This window comes from Chrysoperla carnea, chromosome 3 (genome assembly GCF_905475395.1).
Source record: "Chrysoperla carnea chromosome 3, inChrCarn1.1, whole genome shotgun sequence".
Lineage (NCBI taxonomy): Eukaryota > Metazoa > Arthropoda > Insecta > Neuroptera > Chrysopidae > Chrysoperla > Chrysoperla carnea.
In genome coordinates, this window is record NC_058339.1 from 19,319,994 (window position 1) to 19,340,533 (window position 20,540).

General features: G+C 29.0%; 2 protein-coding genes across 2 annotated transcripts in view; one reads left to right on the forward strand and one right to left on the reverse strand.

The window, feature by feature from the left end:
* The window catches only part of LOC123295400 (disintegrin and metalloproteinase domain-containing protein unc-71), an 877,985-nt gene that overhangs the window by 771,706 nt on the left and 85,739 nt on the right, over positions 1–20,540 (forward strand). Inside the window, exon 3 of the mRNA XM_044876741.1 lies at positions 16,196–16,338. Coding sequence (XP_044732676.1) covers positions 16,309–16,338 — 30 coding nt within the window. The 5' untranslated portion in view covers positions 16,196–16,308. The remainder of the gene's footprint in view (positions 1–16,195; positions 16,339–20,540) is intronic.
* Positions 6,112–11,933, reverse strand: LOC123295402 (CD63 antigen-like). The gene is made up of 5 exons (XM_044876743.1): positions 11,753–11,933; positions 7,880–8,068; positions 7,634–7,810; positions 7,103–7,315; positions 6,112–6,362 (listed from the first exon to the last, which is right to left on the reverse strand). Exons 1-5 carry the CDS (start codon positions 11,822–11,824, stop codon positions 6,318–6,320), a joined length of 696 nt encoding a protein of 231 aa, XP_044732678.1. The 5' UTR covers positions 11,825–11,933; the 3' UTR covers positions 6,112–6,317.

Here is a 20,540-nt window from a genome sequence, read left to right on the forward strand (position 1 = left end):
CGAATCCCGCATTAATAAGGTCTAGAATTGAAGCGTCATTTTGATGGTATTCTAAAAATATTTATTTAATACATTAAATTTTACGTCAAAAATTCGGAAATATGATGAGTTCAAGAATCCATATGTAATGTATGACGGGAAGATGACCACTAAAGTGCCTGACTGTCTCCAAAAGAAACGAAAAATTCTAACGTCTGTCCTGCTTGACATTATTTCTCTTATCTTTGAAATTATTTTCCTGGTAGATTATCAAGAATAAAATTGTAATCAAAGCTGAAATAAAATGAAATGGCAATCATTATTGGTTCTTTGTCTGATTAGTCTTATAATTTGTTGTTATTTCTAAATTCGAAACACAATTTTTCTTTCAACAATTTAAAATGTGAACAATAGTTTAATTTTAAATATAACGTTTAAGTAAATTGAATTGAGCTTCATTTTTTTAAAACTTCGCTTATGAAACCTTTAGAATTCGTTATTTTAATTGGATAGAATAATAACTTTGTTAGTAGTTTAGGAGCCAGCATCGTCAAGAATAAGTTGATTTTTAAATTAGCTGGTTTTTCTATTTATTTTCTTATTGTAATTAGGTAGGGATGAAGTACGATCTGGCATCTGAGACAAGTTGCGTTGACTGCGTTTATAGAAGTACGCATTTTCGAAACATGTGAAACAGCTTCAGCAATATAAATTATAATTGCCAAACTGTTTTGTCGATGTTAACACCATGGCAATGGTTAATTATTTAAAAAAAGAGAGCGCAATGAAAACGGCAAATGACGGCCTATAAGTGGGCCTATAATTTTAATATGATTTAGTTTAAAGAAAATAATTTTAATTTGCGAAACAGAAATTAAACAGTTTTCTAAGCGGTTCCATGAGAAAAGAAATATCCAAAATTCAATCTTCCTAAACTTAGTCCTCGAAAACGTTGCTAGCTCTCATATCGATAGAATCATTTCCAGTTTTCTTTTTATCAGTATCAGAACATATCATAGTACATGAATGCATGTATAACGTATATCTATTTTTGTATGTAGATATGTCTACCATCACGAGCCAATCAAGCGAATACTGAATCACCAAGGAAACATTCTAAATATGAAACGAACAAGCTCTGAAACGAACAATGATGATTATGACGATAGACCTACAACTCAACTCTCATGGAGGGATGGACCGACAGACAAGTAGACAAATGATGTAAGAGTGTGTGAACCTTCTTTCTAGAGCTGATGTGATGGGATTTTACTTTTAATATAATATACAGGATTGTCCGCCAAAAATGAAATGTTACTTCTTAGGTATATTTAAAATAAATTATAGTATAAAAAACTAAAAAAACGCCTGTCACTTTAACTGAAGAATTCTACCCGCACGAGCAGAAAAATGAAGTTGGCTTTTGAAAATCTTTAAAAGTACGCAAAATATGAACGTTTCAAATTCTTAATTAAACAAACAGGAAGATATAGGTTAGTGACGTCACTGTGCGATATCACCTTAGAAAAACATATAAACAGTATAGAAGCTTATACCGATCATTTTCAAGCATCTGTTCTAATATTAAGCGCAATGATATCTAACGTACAAGTTCTGAAACAGTTGCTTCAGTATATTATTTCAGTCTAAGCTGCACATTTATTCACATGAATGTGTTAACACCTTAGTGACTGCAATCATTATTATACCTTGTATGCTCTTGTCTTGTGTAACGCTATGATAGAATACAAGCGGGATACTACCAGACTCTCCTAGTGGATATGTTATCGATTTAATAAATTTAATCCGGAATATTCGTTTTGGCGTAGTTGTTTTAATTATACGACTTTGTAGACTAGAAAGTCCATTATTTTTATAAACATTTTACAAATGCCAAAGAACTAAACCTATTCAAGATCTTCTTGATCTCTATAATTGAGGAAATCCCATGTACTACATTACTGTAATCGAGTTAAAATATGTAAAAAATTGATCGAGGAAAAAATTAACAAATTCCGGAGCCAATTGAAAAGCGATGTCTTTTGGAATGAGAAGGTCAATAGTTAATTGGAAAGTTTAATAAAGTGACCTTTCTCATTTAAATAAAAATTCATTCACTATGAACCTCCTGTATATATCGTTGATATGATGTAGCTTACAAACACATGGCATTTATTCTTCTTATTCAGAAGATTGAGGTATGCTGTTTAGAAACTTCTACCTTTACCTGGAAGCAAATCACCTCCTCCTCTTATTTCTGAGAATACTAGCATAAATGATTACAGTAAGTTTACTTCTGGAATTATTTGTTTCAATATTAAATTGAGAGCCTAAGTAATGAAACAAAATCCCTAGGAATTTCTATAACACGTCGGATTTGCAATGAAACCTGGTAGATAGTCTTGTTTGGCCTGGGTTTGAAAATGTCCGTAATACCCAAGCCGCTTTGCAATTTTGGTTCATGCCACTCGAGGTTGAAAACTATGCATTCGATAAACAAAAAGTTTTCCAAATGTATCAGTCAATTTTTTTTGGCTATGTAATCGCTAGTTTCCGAGTTATTTTCAGATCAAAATTAAATATAGCTTGTATTGGGTACAAGCTATAAGAGTCATTTTGTCCAAAAAGTGAACATACAGCCTTGTCAAATTCTTCACGCGTTATTTCAATTTTATGCTGATTCTTGTTTATATTGTTTAGAGAAGTAGCTTTTGTTCGAAATATTTCTTCGAATTTTGCTCAAGTATATAATTTGAGATAGCTGTATGGTAACCAATTTTTATAAAAATCGTATAAAAAGGTGAAATTTGCTGAGTAGCATTGCTACAGCTTCTTTTATTTCGAGCTATATTCATTAAACACATCATTGTCAATTTCAAACGGTTAGGGCCAAAATATCCCCACATTAGTTGTCGCGGAGAAATACTTACTTCGAAATAGATAAACTTAGTTGCGATTACTTTAAGCGTCTTTTTAACATAACTTTACTAAATTTCTGTTTTTACATATAGTAGGCTTTATTTATAGTAGGCTGAATTGATCATTAGACAATCTTCAACTAAACGTACTGTATCTATATTGTATAGTTACAGTAAGTATATATCGTGACTAATACAGTAAAACAGTAACACCATATAAACCATTCCTATCTCTATTTTACCATTCGTTATTACATGTGTGTAAGCTTTATCCTTGTCTGTTTTATTAATTTATCGAAGGCAAAGACAAGAAGCGTAAATCAATTTTGTAAGGTTGAGTTGGTTCTACATAGACATGTTGAAAAAATATATAAAGTGTATCTAAAAAACTCTATTTACCTCTTTGTGGCAAGTGGTTCGAAGTACAATTGATGTACTGTATGCACAGACCGTATGCTTCATACATAAGAATCAGCCTGTTTTGGTTTACCATTCTATTTTGTGAGATTTTGGGGAAAATCACTTTTCTACTTGTTATAGCATTGACCATTTATCTATATTTTTCCTATTTGAAGATCAAAGCGGCAAATACTTCGATTACAGCTTTATTATAAAAGTTTATTGTATAATAAAGCATTTTTTAATAATTAATTACTTGTTATAATAAAGCTATATGGTACAATCATCTTGGAGTTTCACCTTCAAAAAAATTTTAACAAGTGAGAATCTGAATTTAAAAAATTATCCATCTGAAACGGAAACATAAAAATTTTGACGATTTTTCCTTGGTATCATAATAAAACTTTGTCTAATTTCTTAATTAGTGTAAACAGAACTTAACAAAAGCAAAATCTAAATGCACGCAGGTGAATGAAACTGAAGCAAAATACAATACTCTACTCTTATCCGTACTTAAAAGTTCACCTTATAAAATACGTATTTGGTATTTTCAGAATAATATGTAAATATAACTGTCAATACATAACAAATTTTAGTCAGTCACCTTTCTGTAAAGTGGAAATTTCATTACTTAATAATACCATGACATATGCGTATATGTGTTTGTGTATGTGTGTCACATCAATTTGTATATATTCAAAAAAAAAAAAAAAAAATAGAGTAGAAAAATTATTTTCTATTTCAGTTAAATTAAATTTTCTTTTTTATGTTTTATTTGATAAAAGTATGCATGCTTCTATCATCGAATTGTTATACAACCTGAATACAAAATATCTAGTTACCACTTTTAAATGGTTACAAAGTTTCCATTATGATGATATTCTTTAAATACTAATTCAATTATATTTAATTATTCCAGAAATTTTTTAATTATTATCATATTTATTAAGGAAGATTAATTGACTTTTTTCGTTGGGTTTTCAGATCTAGCACTTCCCTTTAACCTTATTTTTATTATAAATGATAATGAATGGTTGTTTGTTTATTAGGCTTGCACGCAAAAACCACTGAATGAATTTTAATGAAACTATACAATAATATAGCTCATACTTCAGACTAACACAATTTCTCCCTTAAAAATAAAGACTATCACGTTATAGTCTCAGTATAGGAATTATAATCTCAGTATATGGGTTAATCAAAATTACATTTTTTTTTTGCGTTTTTCTCGATTTTTTCAAAGGGGTACCCCTTAAAAAATTGCAAAAATCGAAAAAATTTTTTTTATCTTTAATTTCGATAAAACTGACTATATAAGGTAATTTTGACCCAAAAAGTTCAAAAATCGGGTGCATTTGATGACTGGTCGAATCGTTTTTGAGATACGGACCAAAATCGATCCAAATATTGCAATATCTCAGAAACTCTGCATCCAATCATTAAATTAACCTTATTTTTGTAATTTTTGGATAAAAATTACCCTGTCCCCCAAGTTTCATCAAATTCCAAAACAAAATTTATTTTTACGATTTTCTCGATTTTTGCAAAGGGGTACCCCTTAAAAAAATTGCAAAAAATCGAAAAATTTGTTAATCTCCAATTTCGATAAAACTGAGTACATAAGGTAATTTAGACCCAAAAAGTACAAAAATCGGGCGCATTTGATGACTGGTCGAATCGTTTTTGAGATACGGACCAAAATCGATCCAAATATTGCAATATCTCAGAAACTCTGCATTCAATCATGAAATTAACCTGACTTTTATACTTTTTGGATCAAAACTACCCCATCCACGGAATTCGATAAAACTCTTCGATATAACTAAATATAAGGTTAATATTACTGTGAAACTTTAAACGAAATACAATTCATGGCCATTTGTTCTGATACACTCAATGGCTCAAGGCTATATAATACTTTAAAAAAATTGAAATCTGTACGTATATTTTACCTATATAAAACAATCCCAACCAATAATTTCGAGTGTTAAGGAAGGGAGATAAGCGAGAGTAGGACAGGTGGAGACTAAAACGAGGTTGGCCTTACTTCGTTAAGTCCAAAGAAGCGAGTGGACATCAAGCTATTTTTAAATATTTTTCAATTTCTTATTTCGATTATCTCATTTCAAAAAATGATACGCCCCCGTCAAATTATTAATCAAACTCAATTTATTCAACAATTTATTATTTTACAATTCTTATCAAAACTATTTTATAGTTATTGACAATAATAAATGAATTTTTAGTCAAGTAAATTTTAAAAACATTAATAATACCTAGCTACTATAAAATAGAACGTTGGACAGCTACATTGGAATAAATAAAAATAATTACTAATAACAAAACTTGTCAATAATGTTGAAAAAATAACAGCTGCCTTTACATGCTTTGTTGCTTATGAGTAAAATTGTGGACTATGAGCTCATAATGAAAAATTTCCATGATTCTCTTTAAGAATTGATAAAAATAAGTTTGATAATCAAAGCTCAAGGGCTCGTGTTTCGAATTTATGCAAATTGAGTTGTTCGATTATCGTGCTTTAAGTCAATTTTGTTTTCTGCGATGTGATAATACGTGAATCACGCATTCATACCTTCTTTCAACATATATTTCAGACAAAAAATGTCAATGTGTAACACAAAATCGAAAAATTCTATTTTCTTCAATTCAATTTTAGAATCGCGGTATCATTATCAATCGTCAAATAGGCAGACAAAAACAACATTGCAATTTCGCTTCATTTATGGCCCTCGGTTTATAGTTCAAAATGTTCTCTTATATTAATCAGTTTTTAAATCGGACACGTATTTTGATAAAAAAAATTATATTTAAAAAAATTAGAATACAATAACAATTGCAAGTAGATTTTTATCACATTTCTTGCGAAATTATTTTATGTTATGATTACAATAGTATGTTATTCCTTGTCATGAAAATTTTCACACAATTATATATGGACGTCTTAAGTACAACAAAACAGCGACTCGCAATCTTTCAAACTTCTCCAATGGATAAAATTTATCAATTTCTACATGATAAGCATAGACCAAAGAATATTCCAGTACACTGTAAAACAATATTTTTAATTAGTATAACGTGATAGTTTTTAAATTCGAATGCTAGGTGTGGACAGTCAAAGGTAGGTTTGGACATACACAACCAAGATTTCTTGATTTTAGGTTTACAGGTGTAAACATAAAACATACCTATACACAATAATTCACTGTAAAGCAGAAACATGCCTGCAAATTAAAAATTACAGTGAACTTTACATGAAATAAAAATTTGTTGTGAATTCCACACAACCTTTCTATAAGTTTATAACGATATAATCGGACACACTAAACAAAAACAAATTTTTTCTAGGTGCAAAGCAAACTTTGTCAAATGATAAAAAAACAACTAGAAATTGTTATTCTGGGACCAACAACTTTTTCCTGTTCTATTATTATAGAAAATTCTTTTAAAACAGAAAATTCTTTTTCACGGAGTTTAGAATTTGAACTAAAAAAAGGGGTGTTATAAGTTTGACCGCTATGAGTGTGTGTGTCTGTGTGTTTGTCTGTCTGTGGCATCGTAGCGCCCAAACGGATGAAACGATTTTAATTTTTCTTGTTTCATTTGAAAGGTAATTTAACGGAGAATGTACTATTTAGCTACGTTTCATGTGCGAACTTAGAGTTCCGTACCCGAAAAAACTAAAAACTCGGCGTTGATCTTCAAAATCGATTCAGGAATAATTATATAACCATCATTAAATTAGAAAAGCCATTTTTGTTCATGGTTAGAGTATTTCTGCTACTTACCAAAATTAAACCAATAACTATGGCAACCCATCCAAGCACTGTTCCTATTGTATTAATTGCGTCTGACAGCAATTTGACGCATCCTCCCGTATAAACATTATCCTGCCCCAATTTACATTGTTCAGCCTTATCAGAATTTGAAATTCCACAACAACTGTTTGGTAACGTGTTATTTTTATAATCGGCAGGACTTGTACTACCGCAACATTTGAACTGTTAATAAAATCATACCATTAATATTATAATCAAAAAAACCAATTTAAAAAACAGATATTTGGACATTTTTAAAATCGAAACAAGAAAAGACATGAATGAAGCAAAAATGTTGGCTAACAGTTTGTTTTCGAGTTCGATTTAGAAAATGTTAAAGTTTTGTTTTTAATCCCTTCATACAGGGTGCTTTTTTATGTTGACAAAAGCTTGAAACTTTATTCCGGCAACTTACTATTATCTATGATTTTTTCCTTTACTGTAGTGAAATTGATAAGCTTAAAAGTATTCAAGAAATAATTGGCAATCATTGATACTTACGTATGATTGGATATTATCGACAACTATTCTCGAATCTTTATCATTATCATATTTTTTAATCATTTCGTCGAAACTTGTTCTGATACTCTTTGTTATATCATCATTATCCACCACTTTAAAAGCGTAAACACATACTACAATCCCTAAAATAAGTATTATACCACACAAAATTGCATACTGAAAAATAAAAAAGAACAAATGAAATTATATGTTTAGTTATGTTTTAAAATGGATCGCAATAATTACCGTTCTCAACATGCAAGTATTTTTATTGAATGCACCCCAACATCCAAAGAATGAGATAATAAATATTATTGAGCCCAATACAATACAAAATATTGGTGCTACTGCAACATCACTGTCACTAACTTCCAGAACTTTATCTGCATCATTTTTATATACAACTCCTAATGTTATGAATGCAATTCCACTGACCTGAAATATACAAATAAGAAAAATTATTGAATTTATTAGTTGTTCCGAGATATGTTTTATAGTTAGTGCCAAAATTCCGTCACAAAAAGTACACTTAACAAATTTTTTTGGGTGCAAAAAAATACCGTCGTTACCTTTGAATCTATTAATTTGAACGGTTTCGGTTTCATATGGCTAGATATGATTAACTACAGAGCACTTTCATTGCCGATTTTATATAAACCAACTGAGTGTTGTGATATATTTTAGTGTATAAAAAAATAAACGGAAATAAATGTTAAATGTACCATGTTTTTATAACGGACTTAAAAGTATAAAATAATTTTTACTTTTCAGGCACCAAGAAATTTTTGCATGCAAAATTTTTAATGATATCTATTTTACGCATCAAATATTATTATTTTTTTACCTGACTGAATAGTTCAATTACATCCTGTCTATTAATTTTAAAAGTGACCATATTCTGGTTGGTTTTTGTTATTTTCGATCTAGTGGTTATATTTCTGGTGGCCTAAATTCAATATGATATTCCCAGTGAAAGTAATGAGTGGATATATGATCGATTGAAGTTGATAAAACTGCCATTGAAAGTATTGAAATGTATAATACTTAATAAATCTTATAGATTTATTTGTACAGTTAGATATTATTATTCGAGTATTGTTTGTGTTGGTCTATTAGGCGTCAAGAACATGCTTATCATCAAAAGTCAATTATGGCTTTCAAGAACGAAATTAAAGTGCAATAGAGGCTATATCATAAAAAATGTACTGAAAATTGAGTTGCCAGAAAAGACTGTCCAGCCGAGGCAAATATTTATATACCTATAATGTATGAATTATTATTCCATTCTTAATGGAAATATTTACTCTTAAAAGTAACTAATAACTTAAAGATACGGGTTACATTTTTATTTAAAATTGTTTATAAAACGAAGTTTTGTATATATAGAAGATCCGATCGTGGCAACGAATGTTGCCTTCATAAAAGTCGAAAACGATAGTTCCTAAAATTTTATCACCCTTTTCATTGAAATCATTCTACACATTTTAAAGATAAGATTAAAAAATATGGTGTGTTATTTTGCAGTTCGGTGACTATATTACCAAGAAATGATTAAAATACATATTCTGTTTTCAATTATGCGGCCATGTTGCACATGATGTTAGGAAACCAATCCACTGTCTTTCCGGTTGAATAATTATTTTATCATTCGATTGCGAATATAAGTTTCAAATAACTACACTTACAAATAATTCTTATAATTAGAATGGCAAGAACACCCCATTATTTATCCATTTTCAGCTAACTGTTATTTTCCTTCGCTTAGGAAGTTGATATACATGCTTAAAAAAACTGAGGCTTGCTTTATACTTATTTTCTCAATCGACTTCTTTAATAACTTCGAAGATAACTTTTCGTGAGAGTACTTCATAATAGTATAAAGTGAGTTTTCACAAAATTTGATCAATGACACACATACAGACAAAGAGACATTTGTTAAAAGTTTCGAAATGTAAATAACATAGGTACCACAAGTTTTAACATCATCTTTCAGAACGAATGCAAAAACTTTCTATCAGAAAGTCAAAAATAATCTGTGTATTATCACAAATAATAAACCTTTCAATGATAGATAAGTTAAATAAGTTAAACATGACTAAAAATGTTATGTTATCAGTAAATAATAAACATTTCAAAATAAATTTTATTAAAGGTATGTACAAAAAACTCGATAATATTATGTTATTTTTATACATTATCTTATCATCCTGTTTAAAGACTATTTGAAAAAAAAATTTATAATTAAATGTAATGATGTATAAAATCAATTTTTTTTAAGTACTTCGCTTATTTCGATTGTCATTGAATTGGAAAATTAAGATAAAATATACCATTTCAATAGAAATAATACTTGAAAACTACGCGTTCAAATGAAAAATTATGGCTAAAAAATTTCCAAAATAAGATGGTTCTGATCGTCAATAATAACCATTCAACATATTCGGATGCTGTTTGAATGAAATTATATACACAGAAGCTGAGTCAAAAATTTGCAACTTTCTATCTTTAATAGCTGCGAAACTAAAATTAACGTGTAAGGCGTAAGATTAAAACCGCGAATTTTGAAGGAGGTTTTTAATTTTTTTTAACTAAGTGAAAATGTCAGGCATAATCTGGCATAAATAATAAACAGAAGAGTATGGCTAAGCTATCAATTATTTACAAATTTATATTAATAACGAACTATTTCCTGCCATTAACCTTCACAGCTAAAATATGTAAAGTAGGTAATTGTTATATTTGTTTCAAGGGCACAAAAAAAAATTATTGAATACTGTTGTTTCAATATTGTTTTTTTTTTTTTTTTTGCCTTTATGTCGAGAATTACGTAAAAAAATGTCACGAATAAATATAAAAAGTTATACAGCGTGCTTCTGGAGGAATAGTAGATATTTTAGGTACGTATTCGAGAACCGAAAACAAAAATAAACATGGGTCTTTTTCTTAAAGGTAATAGAAATATAGTGTTGCCTTTATTCCTTGTAACGCTTGAGCAATGGAACCGCTTGAGCACAGGAACTTTAAAGTTCGCTTGAAAACATTCCTTGAGTGAGCATGAAAGTTTCTGTAAACATGTGTTCTATTCTCACGCTTTACAAAAATAAAGACAAATTCCTGTAACGCTTGGAGAATAAAGCCATTAGTAGAAACTTTTATTTCGAGTACCTGGATACTTAGGTATCTAAAATCTTTAATATTTCTCCTGTTACATCGTGTATAGAAATTATTAAAATTTCTCTAATAGAACTACAATGTTGAGAATTTTTCCGTTGCATGAAAAATACCACCGGAACATTGCCGGCACACAAACTATAAATACTTAAATGTTTTTTTTTTTTTTTTTTTTAAATAAGCCTCAACTTTTTATTAGAACATATGTAAAAAACAAGTGAAAACAAACAATTGACTGAGTTAATTGTTCAAATACCATGCATATCATGATAATCAAGTATAGTACGTATTATAAAATTTCCACATAATTGGCGCCCTCACGGGTAAACAGTGATGTTTACGAAAAAATGTTTCAAACAAAAGTTTAATTTTTGATAAGGAACATTTTTTATATTTAAACTTTTGTTCTATCTCTAACGGTTTACAAGATGGGTCCTACGGACCCAAGACCCAATTGACTTATGATGCTCATTTACGAACATGACCTCACTTTTTACGTCCTGAGTACGTAAATTTCAGCTCGATATCTTTTTTCGTTTTTGAGTTATCGTGTCCACAGTTGGACGGACGGACGGACAACCGGAAATGGACTAATTAGGTGATTTTATGAACACCTATGACAAAATTTTTTTCCTAGCATCATTATTTTTAAGCGTTACAAACTTAGGACTAAACTTAATATACTATATATATTTCATATATACATGGTATAAAAAGGTGTACGCATTAAAGAGACCATTAAGAGACCGTTATTAATTGCATTAATTTAGAATCTTAATTGTATGCCATTATTGTTCAAACCTTAGATCGTATATAGATGCGAATACCATCGAAGACAACATTATTTCTACAGAGTAAGAAATGCATGGCGTTTACTACAATGCTGGGGTATGTAGTAACATAAAATTGTAATGTTCGACAAAAACATTAAAAATTATTTGAACTTACCACAAGTAAAAAGTTGAAAACAAAGAGTACTAAGCGCACAACAGAAGTTGCAAGTTCACATACACACCCCATCTTGAAATTGTTTTTTTAATTTTGCAAAAATCGTTTAATATTTGGAAAATAAACACCAACTATTGTGCCTACAACTTATATCTGAATATATGAACGCATTGAAATTTTATTTCAATTGCTTGATTTTTTATCAATAATAATATTATGTACGACACAAAATTAGTCATAATCATAATATGTACAGACTGACGTGTAAACATTACACAAACAAGCTGTAGTGCATATAGCCATTTGTGATTAAACCAATAATTTTTCGATTCAGTATATTTCCAATTTTAGTCTAAATTTTTTTTATTAATTCACAAACTATAAATAATTTTATTTTCTTATAAAAGATCTATTTCATGTTTTTTTTTTTTTTTTTTTTTAAATAACGTTATTAAAAGAATTAGAAAAAAATACATATTTGGCATAAATATACTTAGAAAGAACCACATAATTATTTGACAACAACAACAGCTATTAAATTAGCCACAGTATGACAGAATATAAACTAATCAGTTAATTAGTTTATATTCTGTCACTGTGGCACTAAGATAGTAAAATTAGTACAAAATAAGAATGTACTACGAATTTTAACCAAAGAAAAAATTGTTGGGCCCAAATTCTAAAAGTCTGGCTTAGTATTAAATTAACAGAAAAAAAATGATTATGAAGATGATGAAGATGAAAACTTCTGTTTTTACAACTTTGGTTATTGCTAATAATTTATTTTTATTAATATTAACCAACAAATTCACTATAATCAATTAACCGAGAAACTACAAATTTTGTTTATCCCTTCTACGACTAGTTATTAATTCTAATACAATGGAATCGTTTCTCCTTATTATTATCACTGAAAATTTCGTTAATTTTGTTAAAAAATATGTTTAAAGATATTTAAAAAATTTCAATTTCTTTTTTCGAGCTAAAAATAATAATTTACTGTCAGAAAGTTAATTCTACATAAATACATTCAATAAAAAATGATATGCGATGATATTATTACTATCATTAAACAAAGATAACAAAAGTGTTTTCATTAAAAATTTTTCATTCTGTTCCAATTTTGCAAATGTTATTAAATAATAAGTAACGTTTTTTTTAGTGATAAATGATTTTTGAGAAGTCCGGGCAAAAAATAAGATTATAGTTCTAAGAAGAATTTCAAAGTTTACGCATTAGAGTTATTGGAAAGACTTATTTATATAAAAAAATTATTGATTTTTAATAACTTAACTCATGAGTAATTAATTATAGAATTAATTATAGAATTTCTTATTTCAAACTAACCGGAACGTAAATAAACATCGTTAATTAAAATTTCAAATATCGTCATATTAGCCACTAATTTTGGGCCATTCTTTTCAGCTGTGATGTCAATTTTTCGCTAGCTATCACTTATGTGCTCAATTCCTGGACCAAGACTGCATATTCTTAAAACCTATTAGAGCTACGCTAATTTTGATCACAAATATGATAAGTATGGCCCAAATTTAGTAGGATTACATACTTGGTTTAACAAAATTGGATAAAATTTGGATGTGATAGAGCAAAATTAAATTTTTTGGATTCTGATGACGTTACAAAGTTAACAAATTCGATTTTTTGTATAACACAGTCAAATTTGATACGATCTTATTGGAATTTTTTTTGATACCCACTAAATTTGGGTCATTCTTTTCAGCTGTGATGCCAGTTTTTCGCTAGCTATCACTAATGTGCTTAATTCCGGGACAAAAACTGCACATTCGTGAAACCTATTATAGCTAGGTTAATATTTGCAAGGTCACAAATTTGAAAAGTATGACCCAAATTTAGTGGGATTACATACTTGATCTAACAAGATTGGATAAAATTTGGATGGATAGAGCAAAATTAAATTTTTTGGATTCTGATGACCTCATAAATTAAAAAAATTATAAGGTGTAACCTAAATACTTGCCACCGGCGCTATATACTCTCGTTACGGCCCTGCCATTTGACATAACATACATATATCGTAAGTTTTAACAATCGTGTTATAACAATAATATTTTCAACAATTCAAACATGTATTAATATCGTAAAATTGATGTTAACATTTCACATATGAAATGAATCTACAATAGACAATGTACACTTTATATAAATATTATTAAAAGACTATAATAATACTGTAACGTTGGAGAGCTATAAACTGATATCAACTGGAAATTCTATTGGTCCGCATTGGGTTGAATGGTCGGTCATATGAAATTTAGAGAAAGAAAAGCGTATTTCAAACATCCCATGTAATATAAGTAGTGTAATGATTCTATTGTAATAATGATCATATATTATTCTTATTCATAAAGAAATTTAAATTTTGTGTTTGTCTTTAAGATTATCCTACTTGTTTATTTATTTTGTTTAAAGATCTAATGTGGTCTAAAGCGCAATACTATCATGAACATTCTAAGATAAAACCGCGTTACATACAAGAATAATTATTGTATATAAATCATAATTTCAACATAAGACTTTATGAATCATAATTAATATTTATAAGTAAGGGGTGATCAAATAAATAGAGCTGTAGCAAATCATATGCACTGAATACCGAGTAAGGGGTACGCCATCTAGTACCGAGTACTGAAATGTTACTCACAAATTTACTAGTATTTTTCTTTAGTCAAATTTTTTATTTAGAATATATACACTTTTACTTATACCAGAGCCGTAACGAGGATCGGGGTCGGCTCTAACGATTTTGATGAAAATTCATATACATGATAGTATTTAACATAAGAGTAAATGGGAGAAAATAGCCATAATCGTGTCATTATGGCGACTCTCCTCCATGCACATAAGTGATAGCTAGCGAAAAATTGACACCCCAGCATAAAGAATGATCCAAAATTAGTGGGTTTCAAAAAAAATTCTAATAAGATCGGATCAAATTTACCTGTGTTATCAAAAAAAAAACGAATTTTGAACTTTATGACGTCATCAGAATCCAAAAAATTTAACTTTGCTCTATCAGATCCAAAATTTATCCAATTTTTTTAAACCATGTATGTAATCCTACTAAATTTGGATCATAATTTTCAAATTTGTACTCAAAATTAACCTAGCTCTTATAGGTTTCAAGAATGTGGAGTCCTGGTCCTGGAATGAAGCACATACGTGATAGCTAGCGAAAAACTGACATCGCATGATAATGTTTATAATTTGTCTTATGTAGTCAGTTAAAAATTATCTCTATTTAAAAAAATAATTCTTTAATCGTTGATGTTTTTCTTTTCCATCTGTTCATTCCTAATGTATAACCTTTAAAAGTATTAAGTGTTTATTATGACATTTAGTTAGAAATCTGCATATGACAAAATACCGACACTTTCAAAGAGGTTTGTTTCCATAATACCACAAGTGTACTTTTTAAAAATTGGTTTTATACTTGTGGGTAGTACACATTTAAAAAATATGCTAGTGTAGCGCCATTTCTCATAAATTGACAGTGAGGCTTTCAGGCTACCGTAATCTTACCAACCACGAAGGTTTACTAAATAAGCATGTTCTTTGTAAACTCTAATATAAATGGAAAATCATTCTTAAAACTTAAAAAAAAAGGTTCTTTGCAGATTAACTGTTTCTAATTGAAAAAAAAAAATTATTACCGAATCGAGTTAATCCACTAGATTTGAAAAATATATAATTAAAAATATAAAAAGTTTGTCGGTTGTTCTTCTACATGTAAAAGAAAATAATTTACATTTGATTCATTAAAGTATATGATATAGCATAGTATGCATTCTGAAAATACTTCAATAATTGACCTCTCAAATGGGAATGCAACCACATTTATATTTTATGCAGAAAGAGAAATAATCCGAATAACGGCTGGTTTCGTATTGGTTGAAAGAACCGTATAATAGTGGACTGCATCATTTGTGGTTGCTATCATAAGTTCATTACTAATTGTTTGATGCTGTTTATATGTAACAGTTAACTAAAAACTTTTGTAAAATGTATGAGAAATAGCTGATAATATTATATTATAAAACTTAACAGTTCTATGAAGACGATGAAAAGGTTTTTTTGAGAGTGAATTTGTTTACCTTAATATAAAAATTCAATCATAATTTGTGGCATTTAAGGATGTACAAAAGTCAGGGCAATATTGGAAGTCTAAATCAATCCTGAAAATTTTAGGGCAAGGGGGGAGGGTGTCCTACCTCAAAACATAGACTATTGGATACAAAGAGAATTATTGTAATCGATTTATAATCAGTCTTGTACCATTTTTTCTGTCCTTGTTTAATAGACAGAAACATTTCATAATTATTATAAATTTTTAAACTATATTTTGCGAAGCAAAGCACCGTATGAGATGTCAAACTAACTCACTTTTTTTTTCTTTTTTTACAGGCGAAGTTGAAAGATTATTACGTGAATATCGGCAAAATCAAGAATTGGTGCGAAATATTGGCGCACATTTATATCAAATCATCTATCCAGTGCAGTTACGTCACCATGAAAAAATGGGCATATCAACGCGAGAGGCGCCAAAGGTACGCATTGCGCGTTCAACATCGGTATGTCTTCTCACAAACTCATCTCATCAAAATTACACTTTTTCTATCTACTTTACTCTTCTTCGGCTTCTTTTAGTGTTAATTTCTTTCATAGTATTCACTCCATAAAGATAGTAATAATTTTCTTAAAACTTCCTGCGAAAAGTTGCTTTTGAGAGTGCAATCACTCATGTTAGTGCATTTATGCACTTTCAATCAGCTCCTGCAACAACTTCGAAGTTGTGTTATATTTGCTATGCTGACTTGCCAATTTCGTTTATTTATCGAAATTTCCATTACACGACTCTTGTCAGCAAGATAGCGTAACAGAAAGATTGTATTAGCTATAAAAAAACAAAAAAATACGTTTTAGGTAGAAATTGCATGCAAATATGCTTTCTTCAATATCATTTTCCTGAACTCATTACATTCATTTGTGTGTTAATTGTTGTCTACGGCTTTATGTGTTATTCAGCTATAGTTGTTGTTTGATATTTTAACAACTTAACTCTCTACTACAAAAAGTATTGAGAAAATGTTAATTGCTATCAGTGATATCCATCAGCAGGTCCGTAACTAGGTCGTTATTAATTTACAATATTATAAATATCATAATGTGGTGATAGAGGAAAATTAAATTTTTTGAATTCTGAATACGCCATAAAGTTAAATAATTCGATTTTTTTGATAACACAGGCAAATTTTATCCGATCTTATTGAAATTTTTTTTGAAACACACTAATTTTGTGTCATTCTTTTCTGCTCTGATATCAATTTTTTGCTAGATATCACTAATGTGCTTAATTCCGGGACCAGAACTTCACTTTCTGGAATCCTATTAGTGCAAGGTTAATTTTAATCACAAATTTAAAGAGATTGACCCAAATTTAGTAGGATTACATACTTGGTTTATCAAATTCCTTAAAATTTGGATGTGATGTAGCAAAATTAAATTTTTTGGGTTTTGGTGACGTCATAAAGTAAAATATTCGATTTTTTTTACAACACAGGCAAATTTGATCCGATTTTATTGGAATTTTTTTTGTAACCCACTATTTTTGGGTCATCCTTTTCAGCTGCGATATCAGTTTTTTGTTAGCCATCACTTATGTGCCTAATTCCGGGATCAGGACTCCAAATTCTTGAAACCTATTAGAGCTAGGTTAATTTTGGTCATAAATTTGAAAAGTATGGCTAAAATTTAGTAGGATTACATACTTGGTTTATCAAAATTTCCAAAATGGTACTTTTTGAAACATTTTATTGAATGAGTTATGAGTATACGAATTTTCATCAAAATCGTTAGAGCCGATCCCGATATATAGAAGGCGCAACCTAAATACTTGCCATCGGCGCTATGTACCCTCATTACAGCCCTGTCCATCACAAACATCACTTCAGAAACGAGTACAAGTTAAGTCGCCTTTCAGTTCTACTTCATAGGACCATAGAAGCATTAGAAGTTATATTGAATCTTGAATTGTTGAATGGATTTGAGGGAAGTCAAAATTTGAGGAACATTTAAGGCTGTAAACGAATTAACTATATTTAATTAAATTCAATCAATAGTTATATCGTTTTATATGGCTTTCTGTATAATCAATCTGTATATCTATATAGCTCTATTTTAAAATTTCTTCATATTCATATGAAATTCACATGAAGAACTTATAGAATATGAAAACTTTTAATAATTTCTGTAGAAAAATAATTGTAATATTTCTATGTTTTCATTCATTTAGGTATATCAAATATCAAAATATCAGAAACTTGTTTATACAACGTCATATTTTTCAATTATATGAATTTAGTTACGGGCGATAATATACCAGGTGTACAATTTTAATCAATCTAGCTGAAGGTTACATAAATTTACTTTTGAAAAATGGTTTGCAACGGTAGTTAATTGATCGTCACTTTATAAAAATATCTTACTTAGTTAAAAACTTACTTAATCACTAATCATTTACGAATGTGGGTTAAATTTTCAACGTTCTTGGAAGCCTATGCCCTATTATAGGTCTTAAATCTAGAAAATTCTTAGGTCTAGAACAATTTATACTCTAGTATTTTTTTTTTAAATCCTGTATTGAAGAAAAGTTTAGAGGATCTTAAAACGGGTCATGTCCATGCTAAATCCACCTTTTTTCAAAATTCTAGTAAACATGTTTTACTGTACTGTAATTATTATTTGTTATTTCAAGGCACTTAATCACCATAATGCTCTATGCAATCTCTGAATATTACACGATTGATTTCTATTTTAGAAAAATATTTATTCATAGCAAAACAAAACCAAATAAAATTAAACAAACAGTTTAATTAATCTTTAATTAGAATTTTATTATCAGCGAATTATTTATTGCTAATTAGTTCATTTATAAGTTAATTTCACATAATGAAATGAATGGTATTAAGATCTGCAAATATTTTTTTGAAGCGCAGTTCATTTATATCGGTACACACAGACCTACTATGCCAAAAATGGCCATCGTGATAAAAATCTAAAGCAGTTCCTGCGCTACGAATTTTTTTTTCACATTTTTAAGTTTTTTGTTACCTAGCGAAAACTGTGAAGTTAGCCGCCAGAGACATTGCAACAGAAACAAAATAAAAAAAAGTAAGCATTCATTTTTCGGTTCGGTTTAATACATTATTTTCTTAAATACTGATTAGGTAAATGGGTTTATTTTGGGCAAAATTTGTTTAAAAATGGCAGATAGATTATGAAAAATATTACACTTTTTTATTTTTGTCACCATTCATCATGGACCTTTGGTATTGAATTTTCGTATTTGTTCAAAAATTCGAGTAAATTCCTAAAATAAAGCAAGTGGAACCGAAATATAAATTGATTGCTCAAATTTACCATTTATGTCTCGTTTCTGTGAGGAGAGAAGATTGTAGATGCAAATTTCTACCCGAGTAATACTAATCAGGACCTAAATAATACATATACGTCAATAATTCTAATTATGTATCTACGGCCTATGTCTGTAGTGGTTTGCTCACTTACTTTTTTCCTTTCTGTGTTTCTTGTTTGGTATGTGGAGTTTCACTTACAATCCGTAATTATCACACTACAAGCAATTTCATTTTGCAACCTTACGATAGTAAACAATGCCAGTCAAAAGCTGCCAATGAATTCATTTGTAACTAGTAGGTGATATCGAATAAATTGTTTTAATTAATTTTGTGTCTTTATTTATTGATTAGAATTCAATAGCCAGATTAAACTATACAATATTGACATGACATAGAAAATGAAAGATATAATGATGTAATAATGGTCAAGTGACATTTTTAACAGACACAATGAAAACACATATTATAAATTAAGGGAGCTTTTAATGGATAATCATTAACAAATAATGATAATGTTATAATAATAAAGTGTATTAGCTTAAATGATTAATCAACGTCCACACTAAAACATAGTAGACCTTAGTGCAGAAATGAGAATTGGAAGAGCAACAAGCAGGCATTCTACGGTTCAGGGAGAATTTGAGAAATCTTAATAAATTTTACCAAATATCTACGTGAAAGAGCTTAGATGAAGTTTTCTGAATGTATTTGATAAACATTTGAAATAAAAATTTAAATAAAAAAAATTTTTTTTGAGTCACTCATACATGACCATTCATAAAAGCTTAAGGCGTTCAATATAAAATATCAACAATGATGTGGAGCACCTCAATGCATGTAGTATGAAACTATGTTTGTTCGGGTGGAACCACTTAAATATGACAAGCTTAGACAACTTGTTAGTGAAAAAATAACTATCTTTCTAATGGGAATATTTTGAAAATTTAATTTGGAGAATTTATAGCGATTGGAAATTAAGTGCGCCTTATATGGTGCCAGTACCTCACCTTTTTCTTAAATATGATAAGAAAATACTTGGTTTTTCTATACAAGAAATTTTAATAAAAGGAGTGTTTTTATTCTTTTTAACGATTCAGTAAATAAAAATAAAACATATGATTAAATATAACAGTCGATAATATTTGCATCGTTTTTGTTCAATCGATGGAAGCCAAAATATTATTTACGAAACTGAATAAAAATCAATTACCTCACTAGTCTATTTGATCAAAAATATTAAGAAAAAAGATTGGTATATAATTGCATAATCAATGAAAAACCAAAATTGTAATTTATTTTGTTCAAAAAAAAAATTAATTGTAGGTATATCCAAA

Coding starts and splice junctions, on each gene's coding strand:
- LOC123295402 (XM_044876743.1), bottom strand. CDS start 11,824: ATGGGGTGTGTATGTGAACTTGCAACTTCTGTTGTGCGCTTAGTACTC. Junction 8,069..11,752: donor TTTTCAACTTTTTACTTGTG/GTAAGTTCAAAT, acceptor TGTATATTTCAG/GTCAGTGGAATTGCATTCAT. Junction 7,811..7,879: donor ATACTTGCATGTTGAGAACG/GTAATTATTGCG, acceptor TTTATTTTTCAG/TATGCAATTTTGTGTGGTAT.